A 24,797-nucleotide genomic window follows, 5' to 3' on the forward strand; every position below is an offset into this window, starting at 1 on the left:
TCAGAAAGTGAAATCCAATTTTATCATTTTTCAAACAGAAAGCCAGCACTATTTGGCCTGTCTCTTCTCCAGTGATAAGTACGCCAACTCTATCATGTTATCACTTTCCTAACTAAAATGGCTATTTTCCTGGACCTCCTCACCTGTGTTCATTGACCAATATCATTTCCTCCATGAACACCAAGCAGTCTTACCAGAAGTAACAATCTGGTTATCTTACAAGTCCTACTGTCTTCGTTAGACTTATCCTTTCTTGTTTTTTCTTTTTACAGTTGCCTAGATTATGCTTAGATTTTTGTTTTTCTATAAAATAAGCTTGTCATGATCCATTTTTAATAATCCTCTTGAATGTGGATTAGATTTACGTTAACTTATGAACTAATTTTGGAGAAAATCAACACCTAGGAAACTGAGTCTTATCATCTATGAAGAAAAGAACGTCTTTCCCATTATTTAGGGGTTTTAAACATCATTCAAAAGTATTAGAAATGTTCTCTATAATAAGGTTTTGTGTAGTTTTGTTATACTTATTTTCAGGTACAATATGGTTTTGATGTTATTGTGAATAGGGTCATTATGAAATTTTCTCTATTACTCAGGTGTGTTAAAATTACTGATTCATACATACCCATTGTTTTCTTCAGTCATTTGGCTTAATTTTTTCATTAGTTTTGAGAGTTTGTAGGTATTCTTAGATTTTCTAAGTAGAAAATCATGCTGCCTGCACAATGGCAGTACTTGTTTCATTTCAAGCTTTATGCCTTAGCTTTCTAATCATATTGCACTGAATAAGGCTTTCAATATATCTGTTATGGCAGATATCTCTCTTGTTCCTTACTTCAAAAGCAATATTTTAAGCTCTGCTTCTAAGAATAATTTTAGATATAGCTTTTCAGTAAATATCATTTATGATGCTAAGTTACTTCAATTCCTAGTTTTATCATCATTGATCACAAATGGATCTGGAATTCTGCCACATATACTTGCTACAAATAGTTATATTTTTCCTAACAATATTTTAAAGTAGCAAATTGTTCAATTAATTTTCTATTATTGATGAAACCAGGCATTATAAGGATAATCTATACTTGTCCTTATATATGAAATATTAAATAGTACTTGCTTTAATTGTTAATATTTTACCTAATATTTTTCCTTAAATGTATTATTAGATTATATAGTGTTTTAAACATTTACAAGTGCATTAAACATTTTTCCTATCAAAGAATACTGTTTTATTCTAGTTATAATAAGGTATTAATTTAACTGTATCTTATTCTGGATAATATCTATTCAATATACAGCATTCATCAGATAATTTCACTCTACATATAGCCAACTCAACTGTATAGAAGAAAATTATTTTATATTCTTGGCTAAAGAATCATATATATGAATCATGAATATAAAGTTTATATATAAGGTATATGTAAAATATAAAGCATATATAAACTTTTTCAACTCTTTTTTTTTCCTTGATTCATATGTTCTTGTTTATTAAGTTCACTTTCAATTAACATACTGTGTCTGCTTATATGCTATTTGTGATATAATTTTCAGTTATTACAAAACAGAGATCTTCTTTATTTTATCCAGTAGACTATACTCGTCCTCATCTGAAACAAATTATTTTTAACATCACCACTAGAAAATCATTATCAAAGTCAATATCACAAATATCCAGAAAATTATTACCTAGCAAGATCTCAAGTAAAAGATCTCTATCACCTCAAATTTTGATTTATATGTCAACAAAACACAATTAAGTACAAAATTAACATCTAAACCAATACTTATCCTAAAAACATAAGCATGTCTTTGTTTCATTTTAACCTTTAAAGGAACCTTTATAATTTTAAATCTATTTGTTGATAGCTTTCCCCCACATTCTCAAGACTCTAATAATTTCCCCCTAGAATTTTTGAAAAGCTTCAAATCTATGAAAAGCCTAGGTGAAAAATAGTACAATCAATACCAGTATGTCCTTCTTAAAAACTCAGACACACACATACACACACACACACCTCTCTCTCTAAATACACAAGTACATTTTATTTTTCTAAACCTTGTCATCAAGAATCCATCATATGAAAATCTGATATCTGAAATCCTCCAAAATCTGAAACCTTCTTAGCCATTGACATGACACTACAAAAGATGGAAAATTCTACATCTGACCGCTCATGACATGTTGCTGTCAAAACACAGGTGCACAGGCTGGGAATATGGCCTGGTAGCAAGAGAGCTTGCCTCATATACATGAAGCCCTGGGTTCGATTCCCCAGCACCACATATATAGAAAATGGCCAGAAGTGGCGCTGTGGCTCAAGTGGCAGAGTGCTAGTCTTGAGCAAAAGGAAGCCAGGGACAGTGCTCAGGACCTGAGTTCAAGGCCCAGTACTGGCAAAAAAAAAAAAAAAAAAAAAAACACAGGTGCACAAAGGATATAGTGTAAAATCACCTACAGTATATGTATAAGAAACATATTTGAATCCTCTATGTGAACTTGAGTCCCCTTCTCAAGAAGTCACAGTACATTCATGCAAATATTCTAACAAGTCTAAAATTTGAAACACTTCTCCCCAGCATTTCCGATAAGAAATCTTCAATCTATGCCGTCATTATATGTTTACAGCTCTGTACATGTGTAGGCATGAATATGCACACTTGAACACTGGAATTATGTGTGGTATCTGTTCTAAAATCTAGCACAGTTTTTTGTTTTTCCATCTTTGATGACTGACATTTTTTGAAGATATCAAAAACATCTTTCAAACGATCCTATAACAAGGATTTAAAAACACTATTTGGGGGGCAAGAATACAGTCATAATACGCAATGCATATCCCGTGAAACTAGCAAAAATTGAGGGGAATGATGGGGTTGAGAGGAAAGGACGATGATGGAGGAGGTGATACTCTATATGCATTGCGCTCATAAACTGACATGTGGAATGGTGATCCCTTTGTACAACTACTTAAATATAATTAAAAAATTAAAAGAATATTTCCTCATAGTTGAATTCAAGTTTCATATGTTCAGCAAAAAACTACTTATTTCTCATTGCTTCAATTAAGAAGTGATATTATTTAATCATTTGGTTAACTATATCTGCCATTTATTGTTAAGTATGCCTGCCATTATTGTAAGATAATTATAATATTTCTTAAAATATAAAATTTATATTATAAAAATTCTTTATCTGATAAATTGAGGAGTACAAAGAATTTAATGTGCTAAGACTGTGTTGCTTTTTTTCCTTAAACCTAATAGTATGGTTTTTGTTTTCTATTTTGGCTAATAATGGGGCTTGAACCCAGGGCCTTACTCTTGCTAGACTGTTTGCTCAGATGGCACTCTATCACCTGAGCCACAACTCTAGCCCTTCTTTTTGCTGGTTACTTTGGAGACAGAGTCTCATGGACTTTTCTGCCTAGGCTAGCTTCTAACTGTGACCATCGGGATCTGCTCTTGAGTTGGTAGGATTACAGGCATGAGCCACTGGTGCCTGGCGCATAATGATCTCAATAGCCACTGTTAATCTCTGAATTGATTGTTCTCATGGAGCTTTAATAGCCTTCAACAAAAGTTGTGGAATTCTGAGCCACTACTTGGTCTTTTTATGCAATATTTATAATCTTTGATTTTGTTTTGCTTCCTAATTGCTATGGCGTTTAAAATAATAATTTATTAATTAATTAATAAAAATCAGGCCCTTGTGATCTAGCTACTTGGGAGGTTAAGATCCAGAAGAGATTGTGATCTGAGGCTAGCCCAGGCAAAAAAGTTCATGAGACGCCATCCTCAAAATAACCAGCAAAAAGCTAGGCTGGAAGTGTGGCTTTAGAAGTACAGCACTAGCCAAGCAAACAAGACAAGCATGAGGTCCTGAGTTCAAACCCCAGTACCACCAAAAAAAGGCCATCTAGTTACCATCAGTACATACCTAGCTTCATCAGGATGAGAAATCCGTACAGAATCATTGGGAATATAGATCATATTTGTATCTTCAATCTTATATATCGCATGACCTCCGATATCTGCCATCTTCCTCTGTTTGGTTATCAGCACAATATAATAACCTTCTAAGAACCTGACAAACCCTGTATAACAACAACAACAACAAAAATCAGTACTGTTTATAAGTTTGGCAATGCTTTACATACATATTTAAGAGACCAGAGACTTGACAGGTTTCTGACTTTATCAATTCTTTGATTTATAGCCAAAGAAATTTTTATTTCAGTACAAGTATTCTTTAGAAATACCCTTACTGTCACTTATATCAACCAAAATTATTCATCTGGACAATTTTATTTCATTCGTTATTAAATAAAATTAATGTTATTCTAAATACGATTGAAGAATCTTAAGCTAAATCATTAAGAGGAATTATTTAATAGGTATGGGCTTTTCAATTCTAAAAATAAAATCTTCTAGAGATCTGGTGACAAGGTACACAGTTATCACTTCTGAATGATGTAATTTAAAAGGGTTAGGTAGTACATTTTACATTATATTATTTGCCACAATTTTACTTACAAACATACACACATATTGATATACATTTCTTTGGCCTGTTTCACATGTCAAAATAGAACTCAATATTCCCTACAAACTAAAAGAATGTAGACAAGATATACTGCTGAATGGTAGTCTAGTATGATTTGAAGACTTAAATATTTATAGGAATACTGCCTCTACCATGATCTTCACAAAATACTATCTGACAAATTCTAGTGGGAAAAGAGTCACATAAGCAAATAAATTTGGGAAATTCTAGGCTGAAAAACTTAAAATTAATTTTAAAAAAACTACATAAATTCTTTAAACCTTCCAGTTCAGAGAATGCTAATGTTCATACAAGAGTCTTCATGATATACCTTCTAGATTTGTTTGATTATGGAACCTCCTTAAGAAGTCCAGGGCTGGGAATATGGCCTAGTGGTAAAGTGCTCGCCTCTTATTCATGAAGCCTTGGGTTCGATTCCTCAGCACCACATATATAGAAAAAGCCAGAAGTGGCACTGTGGCTCAAGAGGTAGAGTGCTAGCCTTGAGCAAAAAGAAGCCAGGGACAGTGTTCAGGCCCTGAGTTCAAGGCCCAGGACTGGCAAAAAAAAAAAAGTCCAGGGTATTCAATATACACAATGTAAAAAAATGAACTAAGTAACTTACATGCAGGGACAGGAGGCGGAAAATGGGGAAAAGCAAAGGAAAGGGTGCCATTATCCAAAAAACATTGCACTCATTACCTGACTTATAAAAACTCGAACCAAAGTGACATTTACTTTTGACCTCCCATCTACCTTTAAAGTCACTGTTTTAAGTAAGAGCTTACTCTCTATTGCCTAGTTTACTACAAGACACTTATTTTACCATTCTCCTTTAAAATAATAGTAGCACCAGTGGCTTACGCCTGTAATCCTATCTACTTGGGAGGCTGAGATCTGAGGATGGTGATTCAAAGCCAGACTGGGTTGGAAAGTCTGTGAGACTCAGCTAGAATTAACTACAAAAAGCTCAGTGGAGCTGTGGCTCAAGTGGCGCTGTGGCTCAACTGGTAGAGTGGTAGCCTTGAGCAAAAGAAGCTCAGGAACAGTACCCAGGTCCTGAGTTCAGGTTCCAGAACTGGTGCACGCTCACACATGCACACACACACACACACACACACACACACACACAGAGGAATGAAAGAATGAAGAATACCAGTAGTCTCTAACAGGTGATATGGGCAACAAAAAGATATAAGCCTCTGGGCTATGAATCGGAAGGACCTGGGATGGTCACAGAGCTGACAGTAATAAGGACTCCAGGCCACCAGCCACCTGCTCCATTCACATACCCCAAGACCAGAAAAAAAAACTTTGTGGTAGATACTCACAGTACCAAACATTAGTTTACCAAATTTCCTGCTGGCCACCAAATATCAATGAACAGGATTGGCAAGGTAGCTACAGATGGAATGAATGCACATTTAGAGCAAAGAAAATCATCAAGGTCAAAAACACTCAATTTGGGTCCAGTGACCAGTTCTGTCCATAAACTCTCAGTACCATGGAAAGAAAAGTAAACAATTAGAGAACAAGGATTTAGAAATCTTGAAATAATTGGAGATGACCACAATATGTGTGTGCATGATCAATGAATTTGCCTTGGAAGGATATATAGTTTAGATGACAATGAACTTGTTTTTGAATCACATGCATAATAACATGACTACAAGTTATGGATTAATCGTGTACTGGTCTGAAACATATTAAGGTAAAAAGAACTGGTCCTTTACCACAAAGACCTGAGGAGCACTGTACCAGATTCTTTATTATTAGCTTCAAATAGTTATGCACGAGAATTTCAATTGAGTATGTCCATTCAATGTGCACAATCCATCTTGAACAGTCACTCCTTCCATCATCCTCTCCCCTTTTCTACCTTCCTCCACCAGGGGGAACTATGGAACATCCCACTAATGGAAAGAAAAGGGGAATAGAGGCTTAGGCAAAATTTAAAAGACAAGGCTCAAACCAAAGCAGACTGTACTTAAATACACCAATATCAAGGCTCAGCTAAGAAGTAGACCCGGGGTCCTGATTTCTTGAAAACAACAATATTAGCTGAGCTAAGGAATGCTGTGTCCAGAAACCTCTTTTCTGAAGTTCTGTCCCTAAGTTGTAAATGGAAGCTGCTTCTTGGGTCACAGTGACTCAGATTTTGCCAGTTTAACAGTGATATGTTCCACCCATCTCATGCAATTTCAACAGCAAAAGAATGTAGAGCAAATATTTACAGTCAAGCTAATTTTTACTTTTTCATTTCACAACAAGCCAGATAGCAGACTCTCCAAAAACCAAAGAACATTTCCAGATTTGTTTATATCCTGGACCAAGGCAATCACTGGCTCAAGCCTATAATCTCAGCTCCTCAGGAGGCTGAGATCTTAAGATCCCAGTCAGAAGCCGACCTGAGCAGACAAATCTGAGACTCCTATCTCTAAGTAGTCACCACAAACCCAGAGCAGAGGTGTGGCTCAAGTGTTAGAGCAGTAGTCTTGAATGAAAAAACCAAGTGAGAGCATGAGATACCAAGTTTAAACAGGGATGGCATTTAAAAGAAGGAAGGAAGGAAGGAAGGAAGGAAGGAAGGAAGGAAGGAAGGAAGGAAGGAAGGAAGGAAGGAAGGAAGGAAGGAAGGAAGGAAGGAAAGAAAGAAAGAAAGAAAGAAAGAAAGAAAGAAAGAAAGAAAGAAAGAAAGAAAGAAAGAAAATTGCACTGCTGAGCACAGAGCAGATGTACCAATGTTCTTTGACTGATGGGTAATGAAGTTTAAACAATCAAAGATTGTTTAACATTACAGTTATAGCTCAAAGATCATGGTTTATTTCATTATAATCCACAAGTGATGGGTTATAACTATAAATCTATATAGCTTGTAAACTCTCATTAAAAAATAGGGGAAAAGGTAGCCACAGGAAGCTTCATTTCTTACCTACAACACCAAATGCTATGACGGCTCGGAATAACCCAGAGGATCCTTTCTGCCCCATTTTTGTTCTGTTTCCCAGATCTAAGCGGCCAAGAAGTTCCCGTACTTCTTGCTGAGTATATACATGCTAAAAATAAGCACATGTAATCAATAAGGTCATGTCACTTATTTACCCCTGAAAATTAAAAGTTGCCTGTAAGAACCCGTACTTCACACAATACACAATGTATGACTGAGCTGTCATTTAGAAAGCTAATAATTCTTCAACATTAGCAATTATAAGCTAATTGGCTCACATTACTATACTAAAAAAGTACTGTCAAAACCTTATACTCCAAGCCAGGTATTCAGAGACAAAGTATACAGATATGTATGCATTTCTGCGAGAAGACCCATATCTGTTAGCTTCTCAAAGGCTCCCTCCTAAGTCACTTCCATTCCCAAATAAAGCCATGAACCGTAATATTATATAAAGAAGACATTCATAGGTAAGAGGAGGAATGGACTCTCAGGAATAATGCAGGAAATCACAATAAAAATTTATCCAAAATTATTACAACACAGAAAATAGTTTTGTAAAGGGTCTAATGGAAATGAATTCCAAATTGTAGCTGCTTGCAAACCAGGAATCTACATGGAGTCAGAGATATTCACAGACAAGAACTTTTTTTTTTTTGGCCAGTCCTGGGCCTTGGACTCAGGGCCTGAGCACTGTCCCTGGCTTCTTCCCGCTCAAGGCTAGCACTCTGCCACTTGAGCCACAGCGCCGCTTCTGGCCGTTTTCTGTATATGTGGTGCTGGGGAATCGAACCTAAGGCCTCGTGTATCCGAGGCAGGCACTCTTGCCACTAGGCTATATCCCCAGCCCCCAAAGACAAGAACTTTAATATGTAGAGTAAGTCAAGATCCTGCATTTAAGGAAAAGCCAAAATTAACTCCTGAATACCAATTTGTTACATTTCATTTTTGACTGTTTCATGTTTTTGGGTTACTTGAATTAAGCCTCAGTATCCCTGACTCTGAATAAAATAGTACCTGAGTTAGAATAATTTCTCACTTTTCAAGCATATAGAAAGTCAGCAGAAGAGGTCATAGAGGTGATTTTTAGCAGCATAATAAAGCATCATTAGCGTAGAAGTCTTCTTAGACTTTAAGTAAGTTCATATTGAAGCATACTAATAGATACTCTCTTTCATAGATGCAATTTTAAATTATACTGAATGCTCAAAATGTCAACTCTTTAAGAAGATAAACTTAAAATCTTATCTGAGAAATGTGTTTTCCAAAACAATCAAGTTGAAAGATAAAGTGTAATTATGGCATATACCTTGATACCAGTAATTTCTAGAAAACAGAATAGATACAAATTCAAGTCAACTAAGAAAAATAGTTATAACTTTTAGATGCATGATTTAAAAGAAAAATACATTACTAAAGCTATAAGGATATTCCATGTCCTTTAGACAGGACATATGAAAGTTTGTTTGTAGTCAGGTTTGGGAAGATACTTACCCTATCATCAATTATAACCAAATCTCTTGGTTCTGTTCTATCAATTTTCAAGACACGGTATTTTGTTTCTGCATGATTGCTCCCAACTAGAAAATACCTCTATAAATAAAAAGAAACGTCATTAGATTTTTGAGGCATTTTGTCCTCTGTTCATATTATAGCCATTTAAGATTTTAAAAATGCATTAATAAGTCAGATTACCTTTTTTTTGGCTTAAGTCAAAATTAGCTTATTTGATTGGCTTAAGTGAATATCTTCAATACTGTGCCTTTATGTCATTCTGTGTAAACTTGCCTAAGCCAAACCTAGGTACTGATATTCTCATTCTCTGAACATTAAAGCAACTTTGCTGTACATTCTTATAGAAAGTGTAGATTTACTTTTTCTATTTTTTAAATTAATATTTATCCTATTGAAAATGTGATGAGCAGTGACAAAAGTAAAGTAATGATTACATTTGTTTTTAAACAATGTTACCCAATCCTTCTTTTTTTTTTTTTGCCAGTCCTAAGCCTTGGACTCAGGCCTGACCACTGTCCCTGGCTTCTTTTTGCTCAAGGCTAGCACTCTGCCACTTGAGCCATAGCGCCACTTCTGGCCGTTTTCTATATATATGGTGCTGGGGAATTGAACCCAGGGCTTCATGTATACGAGGCTAGCATTTTTGCCACTAGGCCATATTCCCAGCCCCCAATCCTTCATTTTCTCCTACCTACCCCTTCTCTACTCCCCACCCCAACCCAGCCCCACGTTGTAAGGTAAATATCAACCTACTGTTAAGTGAAGATAGTCCGGTTACCTTTTAAAGAACATTTCTGTTAACATTTCAGGAATAGAAGAATTTTTTAAAGAAAGGTACAACTTGCAAATTAAAGACTGATTCTGAAAGATCAGTTTTTAGTTTCTCAGCTTTACTGAGGAGAAACTGACAAAACTTGCATGTATTCAAGGTGTACAAAGTGACGGTTTAAGATATCTAACATATCCATTATCACAGTTAATGTCCGTGTGTGTATGTGTGTGTGTGTGTGTGTGTGTGTGTGTGTATTAAAGATATTTATACTCCTGGAAAATTTCAAGTAGACAATAAAGTATAAAATGAATGCTAAACATTAGATTCCCAAATGTTTTTCATTTTCTAAATGAAAATGTATACCCTTTGTCCAACAGCTTCCAAATTCTCTCCGAATCTCATCTCTTTAGCAACTACCGTTCTACTCTGTGCTTTTATGAGTCCAACTTGCCAAATGGATAATTTTAAAACTGAAATATTCTTAGTGGCTTCATGATAAGTATCAGTGTGATGTCTAAAATGTGCCAGTAACTGGGTCCTATGAATTTAATTATATTACAGAGAAATTAATCTAATTGATTGGAGACCAATGTTTAATCTTTGCCAGGAAGCAGCAGCTCTGGTAAGAATTAGGAAGCTCAGCATATACTTAGGAAGCTTAGACAATTATAGCTATTCAAATATTGATATTTTGTCAAAAAAACCTTGAAAATGACTTTAATAGAGCAACTATAAAAATTCACCCCACAATCCTACAAAAGATTTAAATGGTTGTACCTTCTCAAGTGGCCTTTTATATAAAAGCTACAAGAAATAATTGATATTCTTTCTTAAAACATTTCCTTTAAATAAATACTGAAAATTATATGGATAATAAAAATATGGGGAAAATGATCACATACTTAAGTGAAAACTTTTCCTATCTCATTCAGAAAAACTAAATGAAATAATTCGTGTGGGTGTGTGGGTGTTACTGGAATCAAGTCTCACACATATTAAGCACGTGTTCTTCCACTGAGCCATATTCCCAGACCCAGGTGAATTATTTTAAAATGACTTTTAAGGAAGTAATTAAGAAATCCATTAACAAAAATAAATTATTTAAATACATTTTGCTTCAAATATGTCCCCTAAAAAGGACTCAATATTTGAACATTGCAACACTGAGAAGACACTGCCACAATCCACTGGTGTTTTACCATCTCAGTGGCCTCATACGATAGAAATATACAAAGTAATTAAATATCAAGTAAAAATTAATAACAAATAATAATAATGATAAAATTTAATCTAGATCAGGGACCAAAGAAGAATGGCTGGGATGTAGCTCAGTGGCAAGGCGCTTGCCTAGCAAGTGCAACATCCTGGGTTCAATCCCCAGTAACAAAAAAGAAAAAAAAGACCAAGTGAAGAATGTACAGCATAAGAAAAATGAGGAAAAAAAATGTGAGTTAATAGATAAAGAAAATAACAGAATGGAGACTAGAAATGAACTTTCAGGAATGGATATGATTTTAAGATTTGACAGTATATCAGAATACCAGCACTTGATTACACTGTTTTTAACCCCTAAATCTATAGAAATAGATGGAACTTTTATCAATACTAACTATACAGTATATATAAGATACAGTATATATAAGGTTTTAGCCAAGGAAGGGCCTTATCTATGATTGAGATCACACCAGATTATATCAACTAGCTATCTTAGTTTGTTCAAGTACACTCTGTGATGCTTGTTGGGCAACGATTAAATCATTGATGCATTTCAGTATGAGTTGTTAAGCAATCCATGATGTATTTTTATACAGATCTTATCAAGAGCAAAATCACAGGTTAACAGATGATAGATTAGCCCTTTCTCAAGAGAAGAACTAAGCAAGACACTCAATCCCTCACCTCCTAGAAGAGGCATGATCTAGAGAACACTACCAGTTACAATGAGTTGGAAAGAAAGCAATTATAATAAAAATTTAAAAATTAAGTTGGGACATACAGTAACTGGACTCATTTTGCTGAGAAAGCAGAAGAAGGGCAGGAAAACAGAAAATGAAGACATCAAGAAAACTCAATAAGGGGCTGGGGATATAGCCTAGTGGCAAGAGTGCCTGCCTCGGATACACGAGGCCCTAGGTTCGATTCCCCAGCACCACATAAACAGAAAACGGCCAGAAGCAGCGCTGTGGCTCAAGTGGCAGAGTGCTAGCCTTGAGCGGGAAGAAGCCAGGGACAGTGCTCAGGCCCTGAGTCCAAGGCCCAGGACTGGCCAAAAAAAAAAAAAAAAAAGAAAACTCAATAACGCCTTACTTAGCTCATTCCTGTCCACTAGGCCCATCCCACCACTGAGAGATAATGGTAACTTGTAATGAATTCATACTTGCTAGTAGATAAAGGAGCTACTAAAACAGGCATTGGTGGTTCAATCTTGTAATCCTATCTACTTGGGAAAGTGAGCATGGGAGGAATGCAGTTCGAGGCCAGCTCAGGCAGAAAACTTAGTAAGACCCCTTTCCAATCCATTGCTGGAAATCTGAGACTGGGAGGATCACAATGATAGGCCAGCCATAGCAGAAAAGTCCACCAGCAGAGAAGCTAAGCTCCACAAGGTAGCCCATGCCGGTGATCCCAGCAATGACAGGGAGCCTATAATAAGTGGACTATGTAGCCCAGGCAGGTGGGAAGGAAGACCGTATCCTAAAAGTAACCCGTGACTGACAAGTATGCAGATTAACAACCATGAATGGTGTGCTAAGAAGACATTTGAACTGAATAGAAAGAGAACACAGGAAAGATATTTAACTCTTTGGTACAGGTCAGAGGAAGCTATCCAGAGAGGCTGATATTATTATCCTGATGCTGAGCTTAGTGTTGAAGTCCTGTACACAGAACTTTGCGTACTGAGCTAAGGCAGCCCAAGCTAAGCCGCGAGGTATTTCTATCTGAAATAATCCTCATTCATCACTTGCGCACCTCTCGGCCCAAAGCACTTTTGTTGCTATCTGGCTCTACTACTTAATTCCAAAGGCCATTTCTGTGGGGCTGGCCTTCTCCCATTTTATTTTACACATCTCAAGGGCCTGGGACCAACTCTCTAAATACTTCCATAGTTTTAAATTTCGAAGTCTACTGATGTAATCAAGCTCTCTAGGCACTGGGTGTTAGGAGAATGGCCACCTGTACAGTGTAATCTTTTAATATGCTGGCCAATTTTCTGTAACATGTACATCTAACTTATACCTAACACATCTGGTTAAGAATGCAGAAAGATGGGGCTGGGGATATAGCCTAGTGGCAAGAGTGCCTGCCTCGGATACACGAGGCCCTAGGTTCGATTCCCCAGCACCACATATACAGAAAAACGGCCAGAAGCGGCGCTGTGGCTCAAGTGGCGGAGTGCTAGCCTTGAGCGGGAAGAAGCCAGGGACAGTGCTCAGGCCCTGAGTCCAAGGCCCACGACTGGCAAAAAAAAAAAAGAATGCAGAAAGATGGGCTGGGGATATGGCCTAGTGGCAAGAGTGCCTGCCTCGGATACACGAGGCCCTAGGTTCGATTCCCCAGCACCACATATACAGAAAACCGCCAGAAGCGGTGCTGTGGCTCAAGCGGCAGAGTGCTAGCCTTGAGCGGGAAGAAGCCAGGGACAGTGCTCAGGCCCTGAGTCCAAGGCCCAGGACTGGCAAAAAAAAAAAAAAAAAAAAGAATGCAGAAAGATGAAGCTTCTAGGTCAATGACTCAGTAAGGAGGCACATAACAGTTTTAAGGCAGGTAATTCCCAAATGAAGTTAGACTTTTTATAGTCTGAGGAAATCTAAAGGTTAACTGTAATAAGATCATCATCTGACAGTTCATTTAAAAAAAAAAAAGATAAGACATGAACCCTGACTTCCTAGTGGGCAGATATATTGTTGGCCTTCGGAAAAATACGTATACTGCAAAATCTTCACTCCAATATTCAGATCCTTCCAAAGAGTCCATGAGTTAGAGAGAGAAGCCAAAAGCTAAAAACCCACAGAATATAAAAGCAGATCTGAGTGGGGAGAAAGAAGTGGGAAGCAGTGTAACTATCCAAAGACACTCCTCCTAAAGCAGTCCAAAGACCCTAAAAATGTTTTTGTACAAGGAACAGCGACCTCATGTGGAGAGGGTACTGCAGGAAAGAGCACACTTTCAGTAGACTGGCTGTGGAGAACAGAATTACTGTCTGCACTGCCCTCTGGCGGCCACTGGGAACCGACTGCCATACCTTTCTAAAATAGGTTTCTAGAGAGGCCTTATTCTACTGGGCTTTACTTCCTCCTCCTTAACTATAATGACATTGTAATTATGCACAATTCAGACTTTCTTACAGCTAATGGTATGCTTTAAAACTCACCTCAGCTTATAAAAGCTTGAAATTTTCTCTGAGTACTTTTCATGAAATGTTTCTCCAATTTTTTATTTTGAAAAAAAAAATTTAAACCTAGTGAGAATAAAACAGTACAATGTATATCCTCATACTGTTCACCTATGTTCATTAAATTTGAAATTTTTGATGTATTTGTTTTCTTCCCCCCTTCCTCCTGATAACTTTTTTCTTCTGACCCATTTGAAATTAATGCAGATATTATAACATCACCCCCAGAAACCTCAACTGTTTTTCTAAAAATAAGAATGACCCCCCTCCAATATTCATAATACCATTGATACAATAATATTAGATATAATTCGTATTCAGATTTCCCATGTCCATATGATACCTCTATAACTAGGTTTTTAAAACAAGAATTGAATTGAGGTACAGGTATTACAGTTGGCTACTGTATCATTTTTCATATCTTTCAATCTAGAATAGTCTCCTCCTTAACCTTGGTTTTCTACTGAAGTCTTTCATTCACTTGACCATTTACTAGTGAAGACCTCCTAAGTGTCAAGCTCTACAATGGAGACATGGGGAGGAAGTGAACTGAAAGATGTATTTTGGCGTGGGTTGGGTAAAGAAAAGGGAATAATGAATTTAATTAATTTGTTTGAGCAATAAACTAGATGAGGGAGCCACTCACCAACAGAGAGCTGACTGGAAAAATGTGTTTGGGGGAAAACTAAGAGCCTGGTTCACAAGATATCCATGGGATAAATGGCTCTGAAACTCAGGAGAGAGGCTTCAGGTGGTACACCATTGGCACATACCTGCATTTGAAGCCAGAGGACTGGGTTACACACTCTAGGGATGATAACAGAATAATGAAGGGATAATAAAGACAAAAATGAAGACCCGAGAAACCACCCTGAGTACTGAGAGGCTGGATTTGGAGACAGATGTAGCTGAGAAAATGAGAGGAACGAATGGCCAATGAACAGGAAGTCCCAACATAGGTCACACTTAGTGAAGCAATGGGAGAAGACTGGCTGGCAAAGGATGGAAGACACATATCTGGCTACACCAAGTGTAGTGAGAAGCATCAACAGAGAGGTGCCCGGAGCACCTGACAACAGAAGCTTATGAGTGGCTTTTCTGTGGCAGACTCTGTAACTGGTGGGGCCCAAATGCACTACAGAGCTGGCTGAAGAGCAAATGGGGTAATTCCAGATACTGGTGAAAGAGTGAACCTTTTTTTCCTTTCAAGCATGTTATTAGAACATTTTTGTGTTTCTTATAGGAACAAGGGCAAACAGAGGACCGAAGAAGAACAACAAAATCACAGTGGTAATCATAGCCAGGATGGTAACTTGAAACTGAAGAGTGTGTTCACACAGCTGACTCCTACAGTGGCAGTAGAGATCTAAAGACGCAATCCAATTTAAACGCATACATACACATATACAAACACACACCAAAAGCTTCAAAAGGTATAGAAACTGATGGCACCTGATAGCTCTGAACTATCTTGAAGAAGATAAAAAATAGCACCAAAAAAAAAAAAAGAAGAAGATCTAAGTTCTGAAGAAGAAAAATGAAAGCTTCAAACTAAAGGTCACATACAGATACCATTAGAAACTCTCAGAACAACACCAGAAAACATGGACACATGACTTCAAGTTTGTAGGGAAAGATTTATTTTAACCTTGCAAGGCAGCATAAGGACATCTTTAAACATGCAAAGGTTTAAACTATTATTTTCCATGAACCTTTCTCAGGAAATAACTGAGAGTAGTGCATCGCCAAAACGATGGTGTAAATCAAGAAATAGGAATGGATGTGGTCCAGGGAAACAGGAACACAGGGAGAAAGAGGAGACAGGATGACGGTGGGAAGGGCCCGGGATGGCAACCGGCCTGCAAGCAAGCCTGAGAAGCAGCCAGTCCAGAGCTGAGCCGCAGCCTCCAGATGAAACCTGAACGATACCTGAGGTTTGTGAACCTGTTGAAAGGAGACTTACATATCTGGGGAAATGTGAAGCGAAGCTTTATAATAAAAAAAAAATTCATTGTCAGAACTAAGGACTGAGGAAGGAGGAATACTAGCAAATTCTAAAGTAGTAGCAGGCCCACTACTTCAATAGTAAATGCCAAGAGCAACAAGGAAAGAAAGAGAGCAGCTACTGGTTCGCCAGACATTCATCAGCCTCACTGTGTACTTCAGGCCAACAGATGCATATGAATCAACACCGATGGAGACAATGGGCGTGGGTAGATATTTTGAGGGATATTGGTTTGGGAGGAGTTAAGGCGAATTAGGATACTAAACGGAAACTATATAAAAAGACATATTCAAACAGAAAATAACCCAAGCACACTCTCTTCTTAAAATTAAGTGCCAAGAGAAAAGCTGAAAATTTCAGTATGAGGCTTTAACAATTGTATCTTGGAATAAAGACGAATGTGTTTTTTAAATATATACTAAGCACCCAAAAGGAATACAATAGATAATGCACTTAACAGAAATTCAGTATCAACTAACATAATTATCTTTTTATAATGGCAGGCTAATTAATCACTCATTCACTATTAATCTGAGGGAAGATAATCAGACTTCTTGAAAGGAAAGAAATTTTAGGTTGTATGACAGCTTCAATTAATGTGAAACTTCACTTGAACTTTCAGACTAAATGTATTATTTTTAAAGAACATCCTGAAGTTATTTCTCAGTCTAACAGTACAGCAGACCCGTCACTCCTTCAATCAAGCAATCCCAACAATGGAGAATACAATCCAGAGCCAGGGAGTGATGCTCAGCCAAAAGAGACATCCACACCTACCTGGTAGAGATTCAGGACTTCAGTGGTAGGGCAGCTCCAAATCTGTTGTAGAAAAAAGTGAGAAACTCTCTCCCCTCTGACCACACCTTCTAAATGTGCTATAGTCATCACGATGCAACTCTCTTCCAATCTGTATCCTTTGGTTCCCTGCTCTAGTCCCTCAGCCAACCATATGCCGTAGGTTTTCCTCTTTCCTCATAACACAAATCCAAACTAATTAAGGTATATTCCTCAAGATGGGGCTCTATGTATTTTACTCGATTTTGCATGGTCTGCCAGGTGGGTAACTTCTTTAAATCATTTTGGAATATGGCAGCAAATAAACATATATACATACATATATATATACAAACTCATAATTTTGAGTAAAGATTATCTTAACGTTTACCCTTACAAAGCACACTTTGAGGCACATACTGCCATTGTTGTTTGGCATATGAAATGGCTACTTACTGCAATGCTAAGATACCTTTCTCCACTCCCAGGGCACCATATACTAAGCAAGGACACCTGCAAATTGGAAAGTACCGAAAGCAAACTGCAGTCTCAACCAGGATAAATTCAAGTTACTGAATCTTGTGACAGCAACTCCTAGTTGTATGAGGTTAGGGCTGAATTAGGCCTCGGCCACAGGTCAGAGAAAGACCAGGAAAGACCAGAAAGGTCTCAGGAGCCAGAGAGCAGCAGGACAGACAGTGTGGCTGCCAACAGAGCAAGTAGGTATGGAAGGACAATGACCCTTCACAGATTAGACATCTCTCCTTTTCCTCTCCAACATCTGACACGTCTTCACTCCAAACACAAGTGACAATGACAGCCTTCACCCCAGGAGCAAGTATACCCAGTTATCCTTCTAGGATGAAAAAAAGCCATCTTGCCCACTGTTGCATTGCTTCCTAACACATCTCCTAATTCCTTCATACCCAATGAATGCATCCCACAACCGACACAAAGCTCACTTTCTTCATATGCTTGTCAGCAATGACTTTGGTCAGTCTTTCCCCTTTGGTGGGTTAAAAAAAAAATGGGAACCTACTTTCCTCTTAGTGCTTTAATTACTAGCCAGCTGAATGTTTCAAATTCACATTTCCTTTTTGATGAATTGTCCACTGTCTTGTCCTTCTTTAGGAGGAGTTCCATTTTTCAGAGTATCTACAAAATATTTTTGGACCTAAGTATATACTACTTTATCTGTGGTTCGTTACTAAAACTTCCCCATTTGTCATGAAGCTTTGGACTAATTTACATTTGTAGTGTTTAATTGCTTCATTCTTAACTTCCCAGACCCAGAAACTTAGGAAATATGTGCTTGTTGCCTAGCTTATGGTATTTTTATTACAGTATCCCAAATGGATTAAGACACTAATCCAAAATCCATAAGACAAAGAAAATAATAGGTCTAAGAGAAGAAATTGATTAACTGGGAAACAAATAGTGAAGAATATTAAGCCAAACGTTAGTTTATTCCAAATGATTAAAGTGATCAATAAATAAGAAAGAACACAAAATACTAAAGGGCTAAGGATGTAGCTCACTGATGAATATAAGCCTATTATGCTGAAGACGCTACACTCCACCGTTACCAAAACAGGAATGGAAGAGGGAAATCCTGCAAATATAAAAATAATAAGGGGGGCTGGGAAGGTGGCTTAGTGGTGGAATACTTGCCTAGCATGCATGAAGCCCTGGGTTCGATTCCTCAGCACCACATAAACAGAAAAAGCCAGAAGTGGTGCTGTGTGGCTCAAGAGGTAGAGAGCTAGCCTTGAGCAAAAGAAGCTCAGAGACAGTGCCCAGGACCTGAGTCCAAGCCCCAGGATTAGGGAGGGGGGAAAAAGAAGAAGGGAATATTAAGAACAATTTGATGGCAGCCAGTTCAACAACTGAGAAGAAATGAACCTGAGAAAATATAATTTATCTAAACTAATTCAAGATCCATTGAAAATCTATGTAGGCCTGTAACTGTTCTAAAAATAGATTCATTATCACAACTCTTTCTAAACCTTCAACTCCAAATGTTTCACTAGTGAATTCCAGAAAACACTAAAGAAAATGTCAATCTTATATAATGACTTCCAGGAAATAAAAAGAACATTTCTTAACTATGTTTATAAGGATAGAGGTAGTCTTATAGCAAAATAGCACAAAGATATTAAAGAAAATGGCAACAGCATCATGCCTAGTTTCCTTACTTCTCAGAACTCTTATGGCCGATGTCCCTCAGCCTGATCCATGCATATGAATGGAAATATCATAAAACTGAAGATATCCTAAACCTAAAGGCAAAAATCCTAGACAAGATATCAGCACATATTCTAGCAAATATGAAAACAATTATACAGCATGGCTATGTAGGGTATATTCCCAAAATTGAAGGAACATTTGAAAAAGAGTAAATGTAATTGACCATGGAAAGCAAATAAACAAAATGACATACATAGATGAGGGAAAAATAAATGACAACCAGGCACAGAGGCGAATGCCTATGATCCTAGCTACTTCGTAGACAAAAGACTGAGAGAACTGCAGTTGGAGACTGTTGGGCAGTCTCCAGACAGCCCAAAGACAAAGTTAGAAAGACCTACTACCCTCAACCAAGAAAAGCTAGGACCAGTGGGCTCATGCCACTTTGCAGAAAGAGTAAACAGCAAGATAGCAGTCCAGGCCAAAAGTGAGACCCTATCAAAAAATAATAATGGGGGGAGGGAAAGTGGGAGAAAAATGAGGAAGGGGGTAACAAGTATGACAGGAAATGTACTTGGTACTTTAAGTATGTAACTGTTACCCTTCTGTAGATCATCTTGACAATAAAAAAGAATAATGATAATGATGACAAAAGTAAAAAGGGCTGGGATGTGGCCGAAGTGGTAGAGCCCCTGCCTTAGCAAGTACAGGCTCTGAGTTCAAAATTCAGTAAAACAATAAGAATCTAATTATACTAGTTATTGTGCTCATTATCACAACCTACAGCAAAGTACTTTTCAATTAATAACATATATAGTTTTAACTGTTAATATGATTGTATTCCTTTTTCTGAGTTATGTCCCTAAAACGAGCTTATGACTCAAAAGTTGTTTCTGCACATATATTTTTTAAGCCACAAGTATTACTTTTAAAAAAGAAAAGAAAAAGAAATCCTTATTTAATAAGAAACTAGGTCCGGAATTCCAATGCAGCAGGTGGCTGCCGGCCCCAGCATTCCTTGTAAGGAAGGGGCATTCACACAGCCATTGTGACTTGCCCACCAATGGCAGAGAGACCATCACAGCTCTTGTACCAGTGCATATGCTCCCCAGGCAGCACTGGGGAGGTTCTCAAGGCTACATCCTGCTTCTGCTTTTCTAGAGGCTGCAGAACTTTCATCTTCCCATAACTGTACACAATGGGCCCTTGAGTACATCCTTAAGCTGGTTTCCATTACTTAAGTGCAAGAAATGGGTAATAACTGAATTCTAGACTATACAATTCTTCTTTAAACCCTCTTAGCCAGCATTTATTGAGTGCCAACTGTTTGAGAGTAAGCTATCAGATCTGTGCTGCCAGGACCAATTTCAACCAAGAATAAAACACCATAAGACATATAATCCTCAGTAAATGTTTACTAAATTAATGTTAAGTTAGGGACTCAGAAGTTACTCTCTCTAGCATGGAGACCACTGATAATTTCTGAGGAGAAAATGCCTATACTACAAATAGAAAGAGCACTACTAACACCCTAGCCCAGCTCCAGAAATATCCAGCTTCTTGAATATTCTTCTATTTCTAACTACAGACTTTAACCATCACACTTTACAAAAATATGTTTTGTTTATCAGTGTAAAAAAAGGGCTCCGTGTGTTCAATAATTTCATCCCCTGGTCTGGATCTAATTATTTCAGAACTAGCAATTCTTCATTATGGCCTAAGAAAGACATGCAGCTAGACTGCGTTGTAACTGAGAAACTCGAGCCAAGTGTTTTCTTGTGAAGACTAGCTAAATTTCACTGGACTCTCCTTATTAGACACTCTACCACACAATAAACAGCACATGCCATACTGTTACCACAAAACAACACATCTAATATCATTGTGGTAGCCCAATTTAGAAAAGCTATACGATATAAACTTGGCTTTCCCACCACACAAATGACAAAATATGAAGTTTTCCATAAACACCGTTACCTAAATTAAATTGGGGAACTAGTAACTTAATCATTTAAAAACAAAAAGCCTGCTACTTCGCTATTTACATGGCCATTTGAATACTTTTAAAAATAATTTTAAAAATTAAATGCATGTTGAAAAGTCAAGTGAAAGGAAAAATAATATCCAAACTAGCAAACAAAGTTAAGTTTTATCTTTCCTTTGGAATGGGGGGGGGGGGGAGGAGAGAGAGAGAGAGAGGGAGAGAGAGAGAGAGAGAGAGAGAGAGAGAGAGAGAGAGAGAGAGAGAGAGAGAGAGAGAGAGAGAGAGAGAGAGATCAGCAATAAGTGTACACATAACAAGAATCACAACGCAGGAGTAGGAAAACAGCAAAGGTCTATTGTACTTTTCAGGCCCCCGTCTATGCCATAGGGTAGCGAACTCGAGAAACTCTCAGAAAAAGCAAGCAAGCAGAGGAAGCGCACCGACTCGCCCCTCCCGAACCCCGGGGGCCCCGGCCTGCAGGGGTGTGTGCTCACGGGACCCGGGAGTGCAGTGCGCGCGTGAGCCGGCCCTCGCGGCTCGCCCCCGGGTGGGAAAACGCCGTGAGCCCCCGGGGGAAGCCCGGAGGCCGGGAGAGGAGGCGGGGCGCGGCCTCGGCCGGAGGCCCCCGGGGGGACCCCGGGACCCCGGGACCCCGCCGCCCCGCGCCGAGTACTCACCGCGCGGGTCTCGTACAGCTCCAGCTTCTGCACCGAGCTGATGATGGGGGCGGCGGCCGTGGGCATGGCGGGGGCCACGGGAGGGGGGGCGCCCACTGGAGGGCGCGGCCCGGGTGCAGCAGCTGTCGCTCACCCGCCCCGAGAGGCCCGGCGAGAAGACGCCTCGGACCCCTCAAGGCCCCGGACCCCGGGTCCAGCTGAGAGACACAGCCCGGCCCCCCGCCGCCACCGGAGCGGCCCGGGCGTTTCCGGATTCCTCGCCCCGCCCTCCGGCAAGCCCCGCCCCAGAACGACGGGGCAGGCCTTGGAGGGCGCACCATCGAGAGGCGAGTGTAGAGAGGCCCTCCAGGCCTGCGCACTGCTGCGCACGGAAGCCGACGCCGCCATGTTTGTTGAGGGCGAGAGGACCTGTGGGTGGAGAAAGAGCTGATCCCGTGGGGAAAAGGGGGCGGGGGAAGACTTAGGATTGGATTGCTCTTCCTGAGGCTGCTTCCCCACCTTGCAGAATAGACCCGTGCCCTGGAGCCTCTGTGTCTTCCCTTGCACTCAACTTCTGCCACACGCACACACGCGCACACACACACTCCTGGAAAAGTGCAATCCGGTGGTTTTCCCCATCCCCCTTTCGCTGTGTTCTTTATCCCTAGGGGAGTCGTAGCGTCCAGGGACTGCATGATCCCAGACATTTTGCTCAGTTGTCTCAGGATGGACAGTTCGCAAGCTTTCCACGTTGTGTGCGTGAGGCCAACACCCACCTGTAACTTCTTTAAAAAAAAAAAAAAAAAAAAGGTACAGCCGTGGCCAAGGAGAGAGCACTGCGGTGGGCGTCACCTTCCACACTTGGGAAAAGAGTCTATAATACCTATGCATACAAAACTGGTTACGCCGAGGCTTCATTCGGAAGAGCCACGCCCCCCGAGGCCCCGCCCCCGTCCCGCCCCCCGGGGCAGGGGACGCCTACGGGTTGCCACAGCAACCGCCCAACAGATCCGGGAGCCGGCGCCGGTGGCCGCAGCGGGGTGCACCGGGGACCGGTGAGTGGGAGAACGCGTGGCCCCGGGGTCCGGGGGGGTGGGGGGGGGCGCTGCCCACCGCCCGGCTGGGCTGGGTTACCTGAACGTCCTTTGCACAGAACTTTGCTTTCCTTGCACAACTTCAAGACCTTGTCCTGGAACTCTGCACCGCCAGCAGCCGCCGCCCCCTCCCCCGCTTTTTCCTTCTTTCTTTCATTCTTTCTCTTTAAGGTGCTGATGCTTGCATGCTTGCTGCACGTACATCCACTTGCAGAGGGCATTTCTGAAAAGACTAATCACTAGGGTGTTCTGCAGTGGCGGCTAACCTAAGGGGGAAAAGTGCCCAGGTTTCCCAGCGACGCCTGAAATCCTCAGAACCCACCACGAGAGTGGGTCTCCGCAGCTCAAAGGGAACGAAGATTGTAAACTACCACTATTACTAATAAATAATACGTTTTGTGTGTGTGTGCCCATCCTGGGACTTGAACTCAGGGCCTAGAAGCTGTCCGTGAGCATTTTTATTCGAGGCTAGCGCTCCATCGCTTGAGCCTCTTCCGGCTTTCTGGGTGGAGGAGGCTGGAGTTAGGATTCTCACCGACTTCCCTGCCCGGGCTGCCTTCCCACACTGACTCTTCGGATCTCAGCCTCCTGAGTAACCCACGGCTTACAGGGATGAACCACCAGCACGTGGCTCAACACACTTTAAAAAAAAAAAAAACTATCACATAACAAAATGTGTTATGAGCTGTGATGTTGAAGAGTGAGTATTGAGAGATTACAAGCTCACTAAAATAAATATTGATTCTGTCATAAAAAGACTCAAATCTGTTGCTGACTCACTCTAAGCAAATACCATGAATTGAAAACTTAGTTCTTATAGATAAATGTTTTAAATTGTGGTTCTGGGCCTACAAAGTTACTTCATAGCTCATGGCAAAACATTTCCAAACATGTTTCTGAACATGTTCTTATAAGCCTAAGTATTGTAAAGAGAATATGTATAAAAACGAATTACTTTTGGAATTTTTTTTTTCTACATAGATCCGACCAGCATTACCTACATGGTAAAAATATGCCAGGGGCCAGTGGCTCACATCTGTAATCCTAGCGACTCAGGAGGCTGAGATCTGAGGATTGGGGCTCAAAGTCAGCCCAGGCAGGAAAGCCCGGAAGATTCTATGTCTAAATTACTACCAAAAAAAAAAAAAAAAAGTGAACATATGGCTCAAGTAGTTGAGTGCTAACATTGAGCAAAAGAAGCTCAGGAACAGTGTCCAGACCCTGAGTTCAAGCCCCAGGACTGGTATACACACACACACACACAGAGAGAGAGAGAGAGAGAGAGAGAGTAAAATGTGGAAATATGACTCAAATAGATTAATCTAGCACTTTTTCCTATTTCTGGTAAAAATTTATACACATATATAATAAACTTTAATTTGGTCTTCAATACAGGATATATATTAGGTGTAGATATTTGTACATATTTCCTTCTTAGTCTTTTGGAAGAATAGTCTTTTGAACTCTTTTTTTTTTTTTTTTTTGGCCAGTCCTGGGCCTTGGTGAGGGCCTGAGCACTGTCCCTGGCTTCTTCCCGCTCAAGGCTAGCAGCTACTCTGCCACTTGAGCCACAGCGCCGCTTCTGCCCATTTTCTGTATATGTGGTGCTGGGGAATCGAACCTAGGGCCTCGTGTATCCGAGGCAGGCACTCTTGCCACTAGGCTATATCCCCAGCCCTTTTGAACTCTTTTTGATGCAAGATACATGTTACATTTTGTTTCTCAGACTAAGGGACTGGTAATATTTTAAGAGATGAATTTAACTTACTTGCAACTACTGACAAAACCCATGTATTTCATGGTAGGAAATTGCTATGGAGTAGGTTAATTTGCAGAATAATACAGCTCTCACTAGTCTGTCTGCTCCAACCAAAGTAGGCACTTCAATAATTTGATTTTTTTTCTTATTGTAGTATTG

At 39.5% G+C, this 24,797-nt stretch overlaps 1 protein-coding gene across 2 annotated transcripts in view; it reads right to left on the reverse strand.

Annotated features, from left to right (window-relative positions):
- The window catches only part of Fig4 (FIG4 phosphoinositide 5-phosphatase), a 105,820-nt gene extending 83,757 nt beyond the window's left edge, over positions 1-22,063 (reverse strand). The window contains exons 1-4 of one of the 2 annotated variants that reach the window (XM_048353707.1): positions 21,807-22,063; positions 8,994-9,092; positions 7,485-7,608; positions 3,947-4,103 (exon numbers count right to left, since the gene is read on the reverse strand). In XM_048353707.1, coding sequence (XP_048209664.1) covers positions 3,947-4,103; positions 7,485-7,608; positions 8,994-9,092; positions 21,807-21,872 — 446 coding nt within the window. In that variant the 5' untranslated portion in view covers positions 21,873-22,063. The remainder of the gene's footprint in view (positions 1-3,946; positions 4,104-7,484; positions 7,609-8,993; positions 9,093-21,806) is intronic. The other variant, XM_048353706.1, reaches the window with a different exon arrangement.
- Positions 22,064-24,797: the final 2,734 nt, after the last annotated feature.

Source organism: Perognathus longimembris, chromosome 9, assembly GCF_023159225.1.
Source record: "Perognathus longimembris pacificus isolate PPM17 chromosome 9, ASM2315922v1, whole genome shotgun sequence".
Taxonomy (NCBI): domain Eukaryota; kingdom Metazoa; phylum Chordata; class Mammalia; order Rodentia; family Heteromyidae; genus Perognathus; species Perognathus longimembris.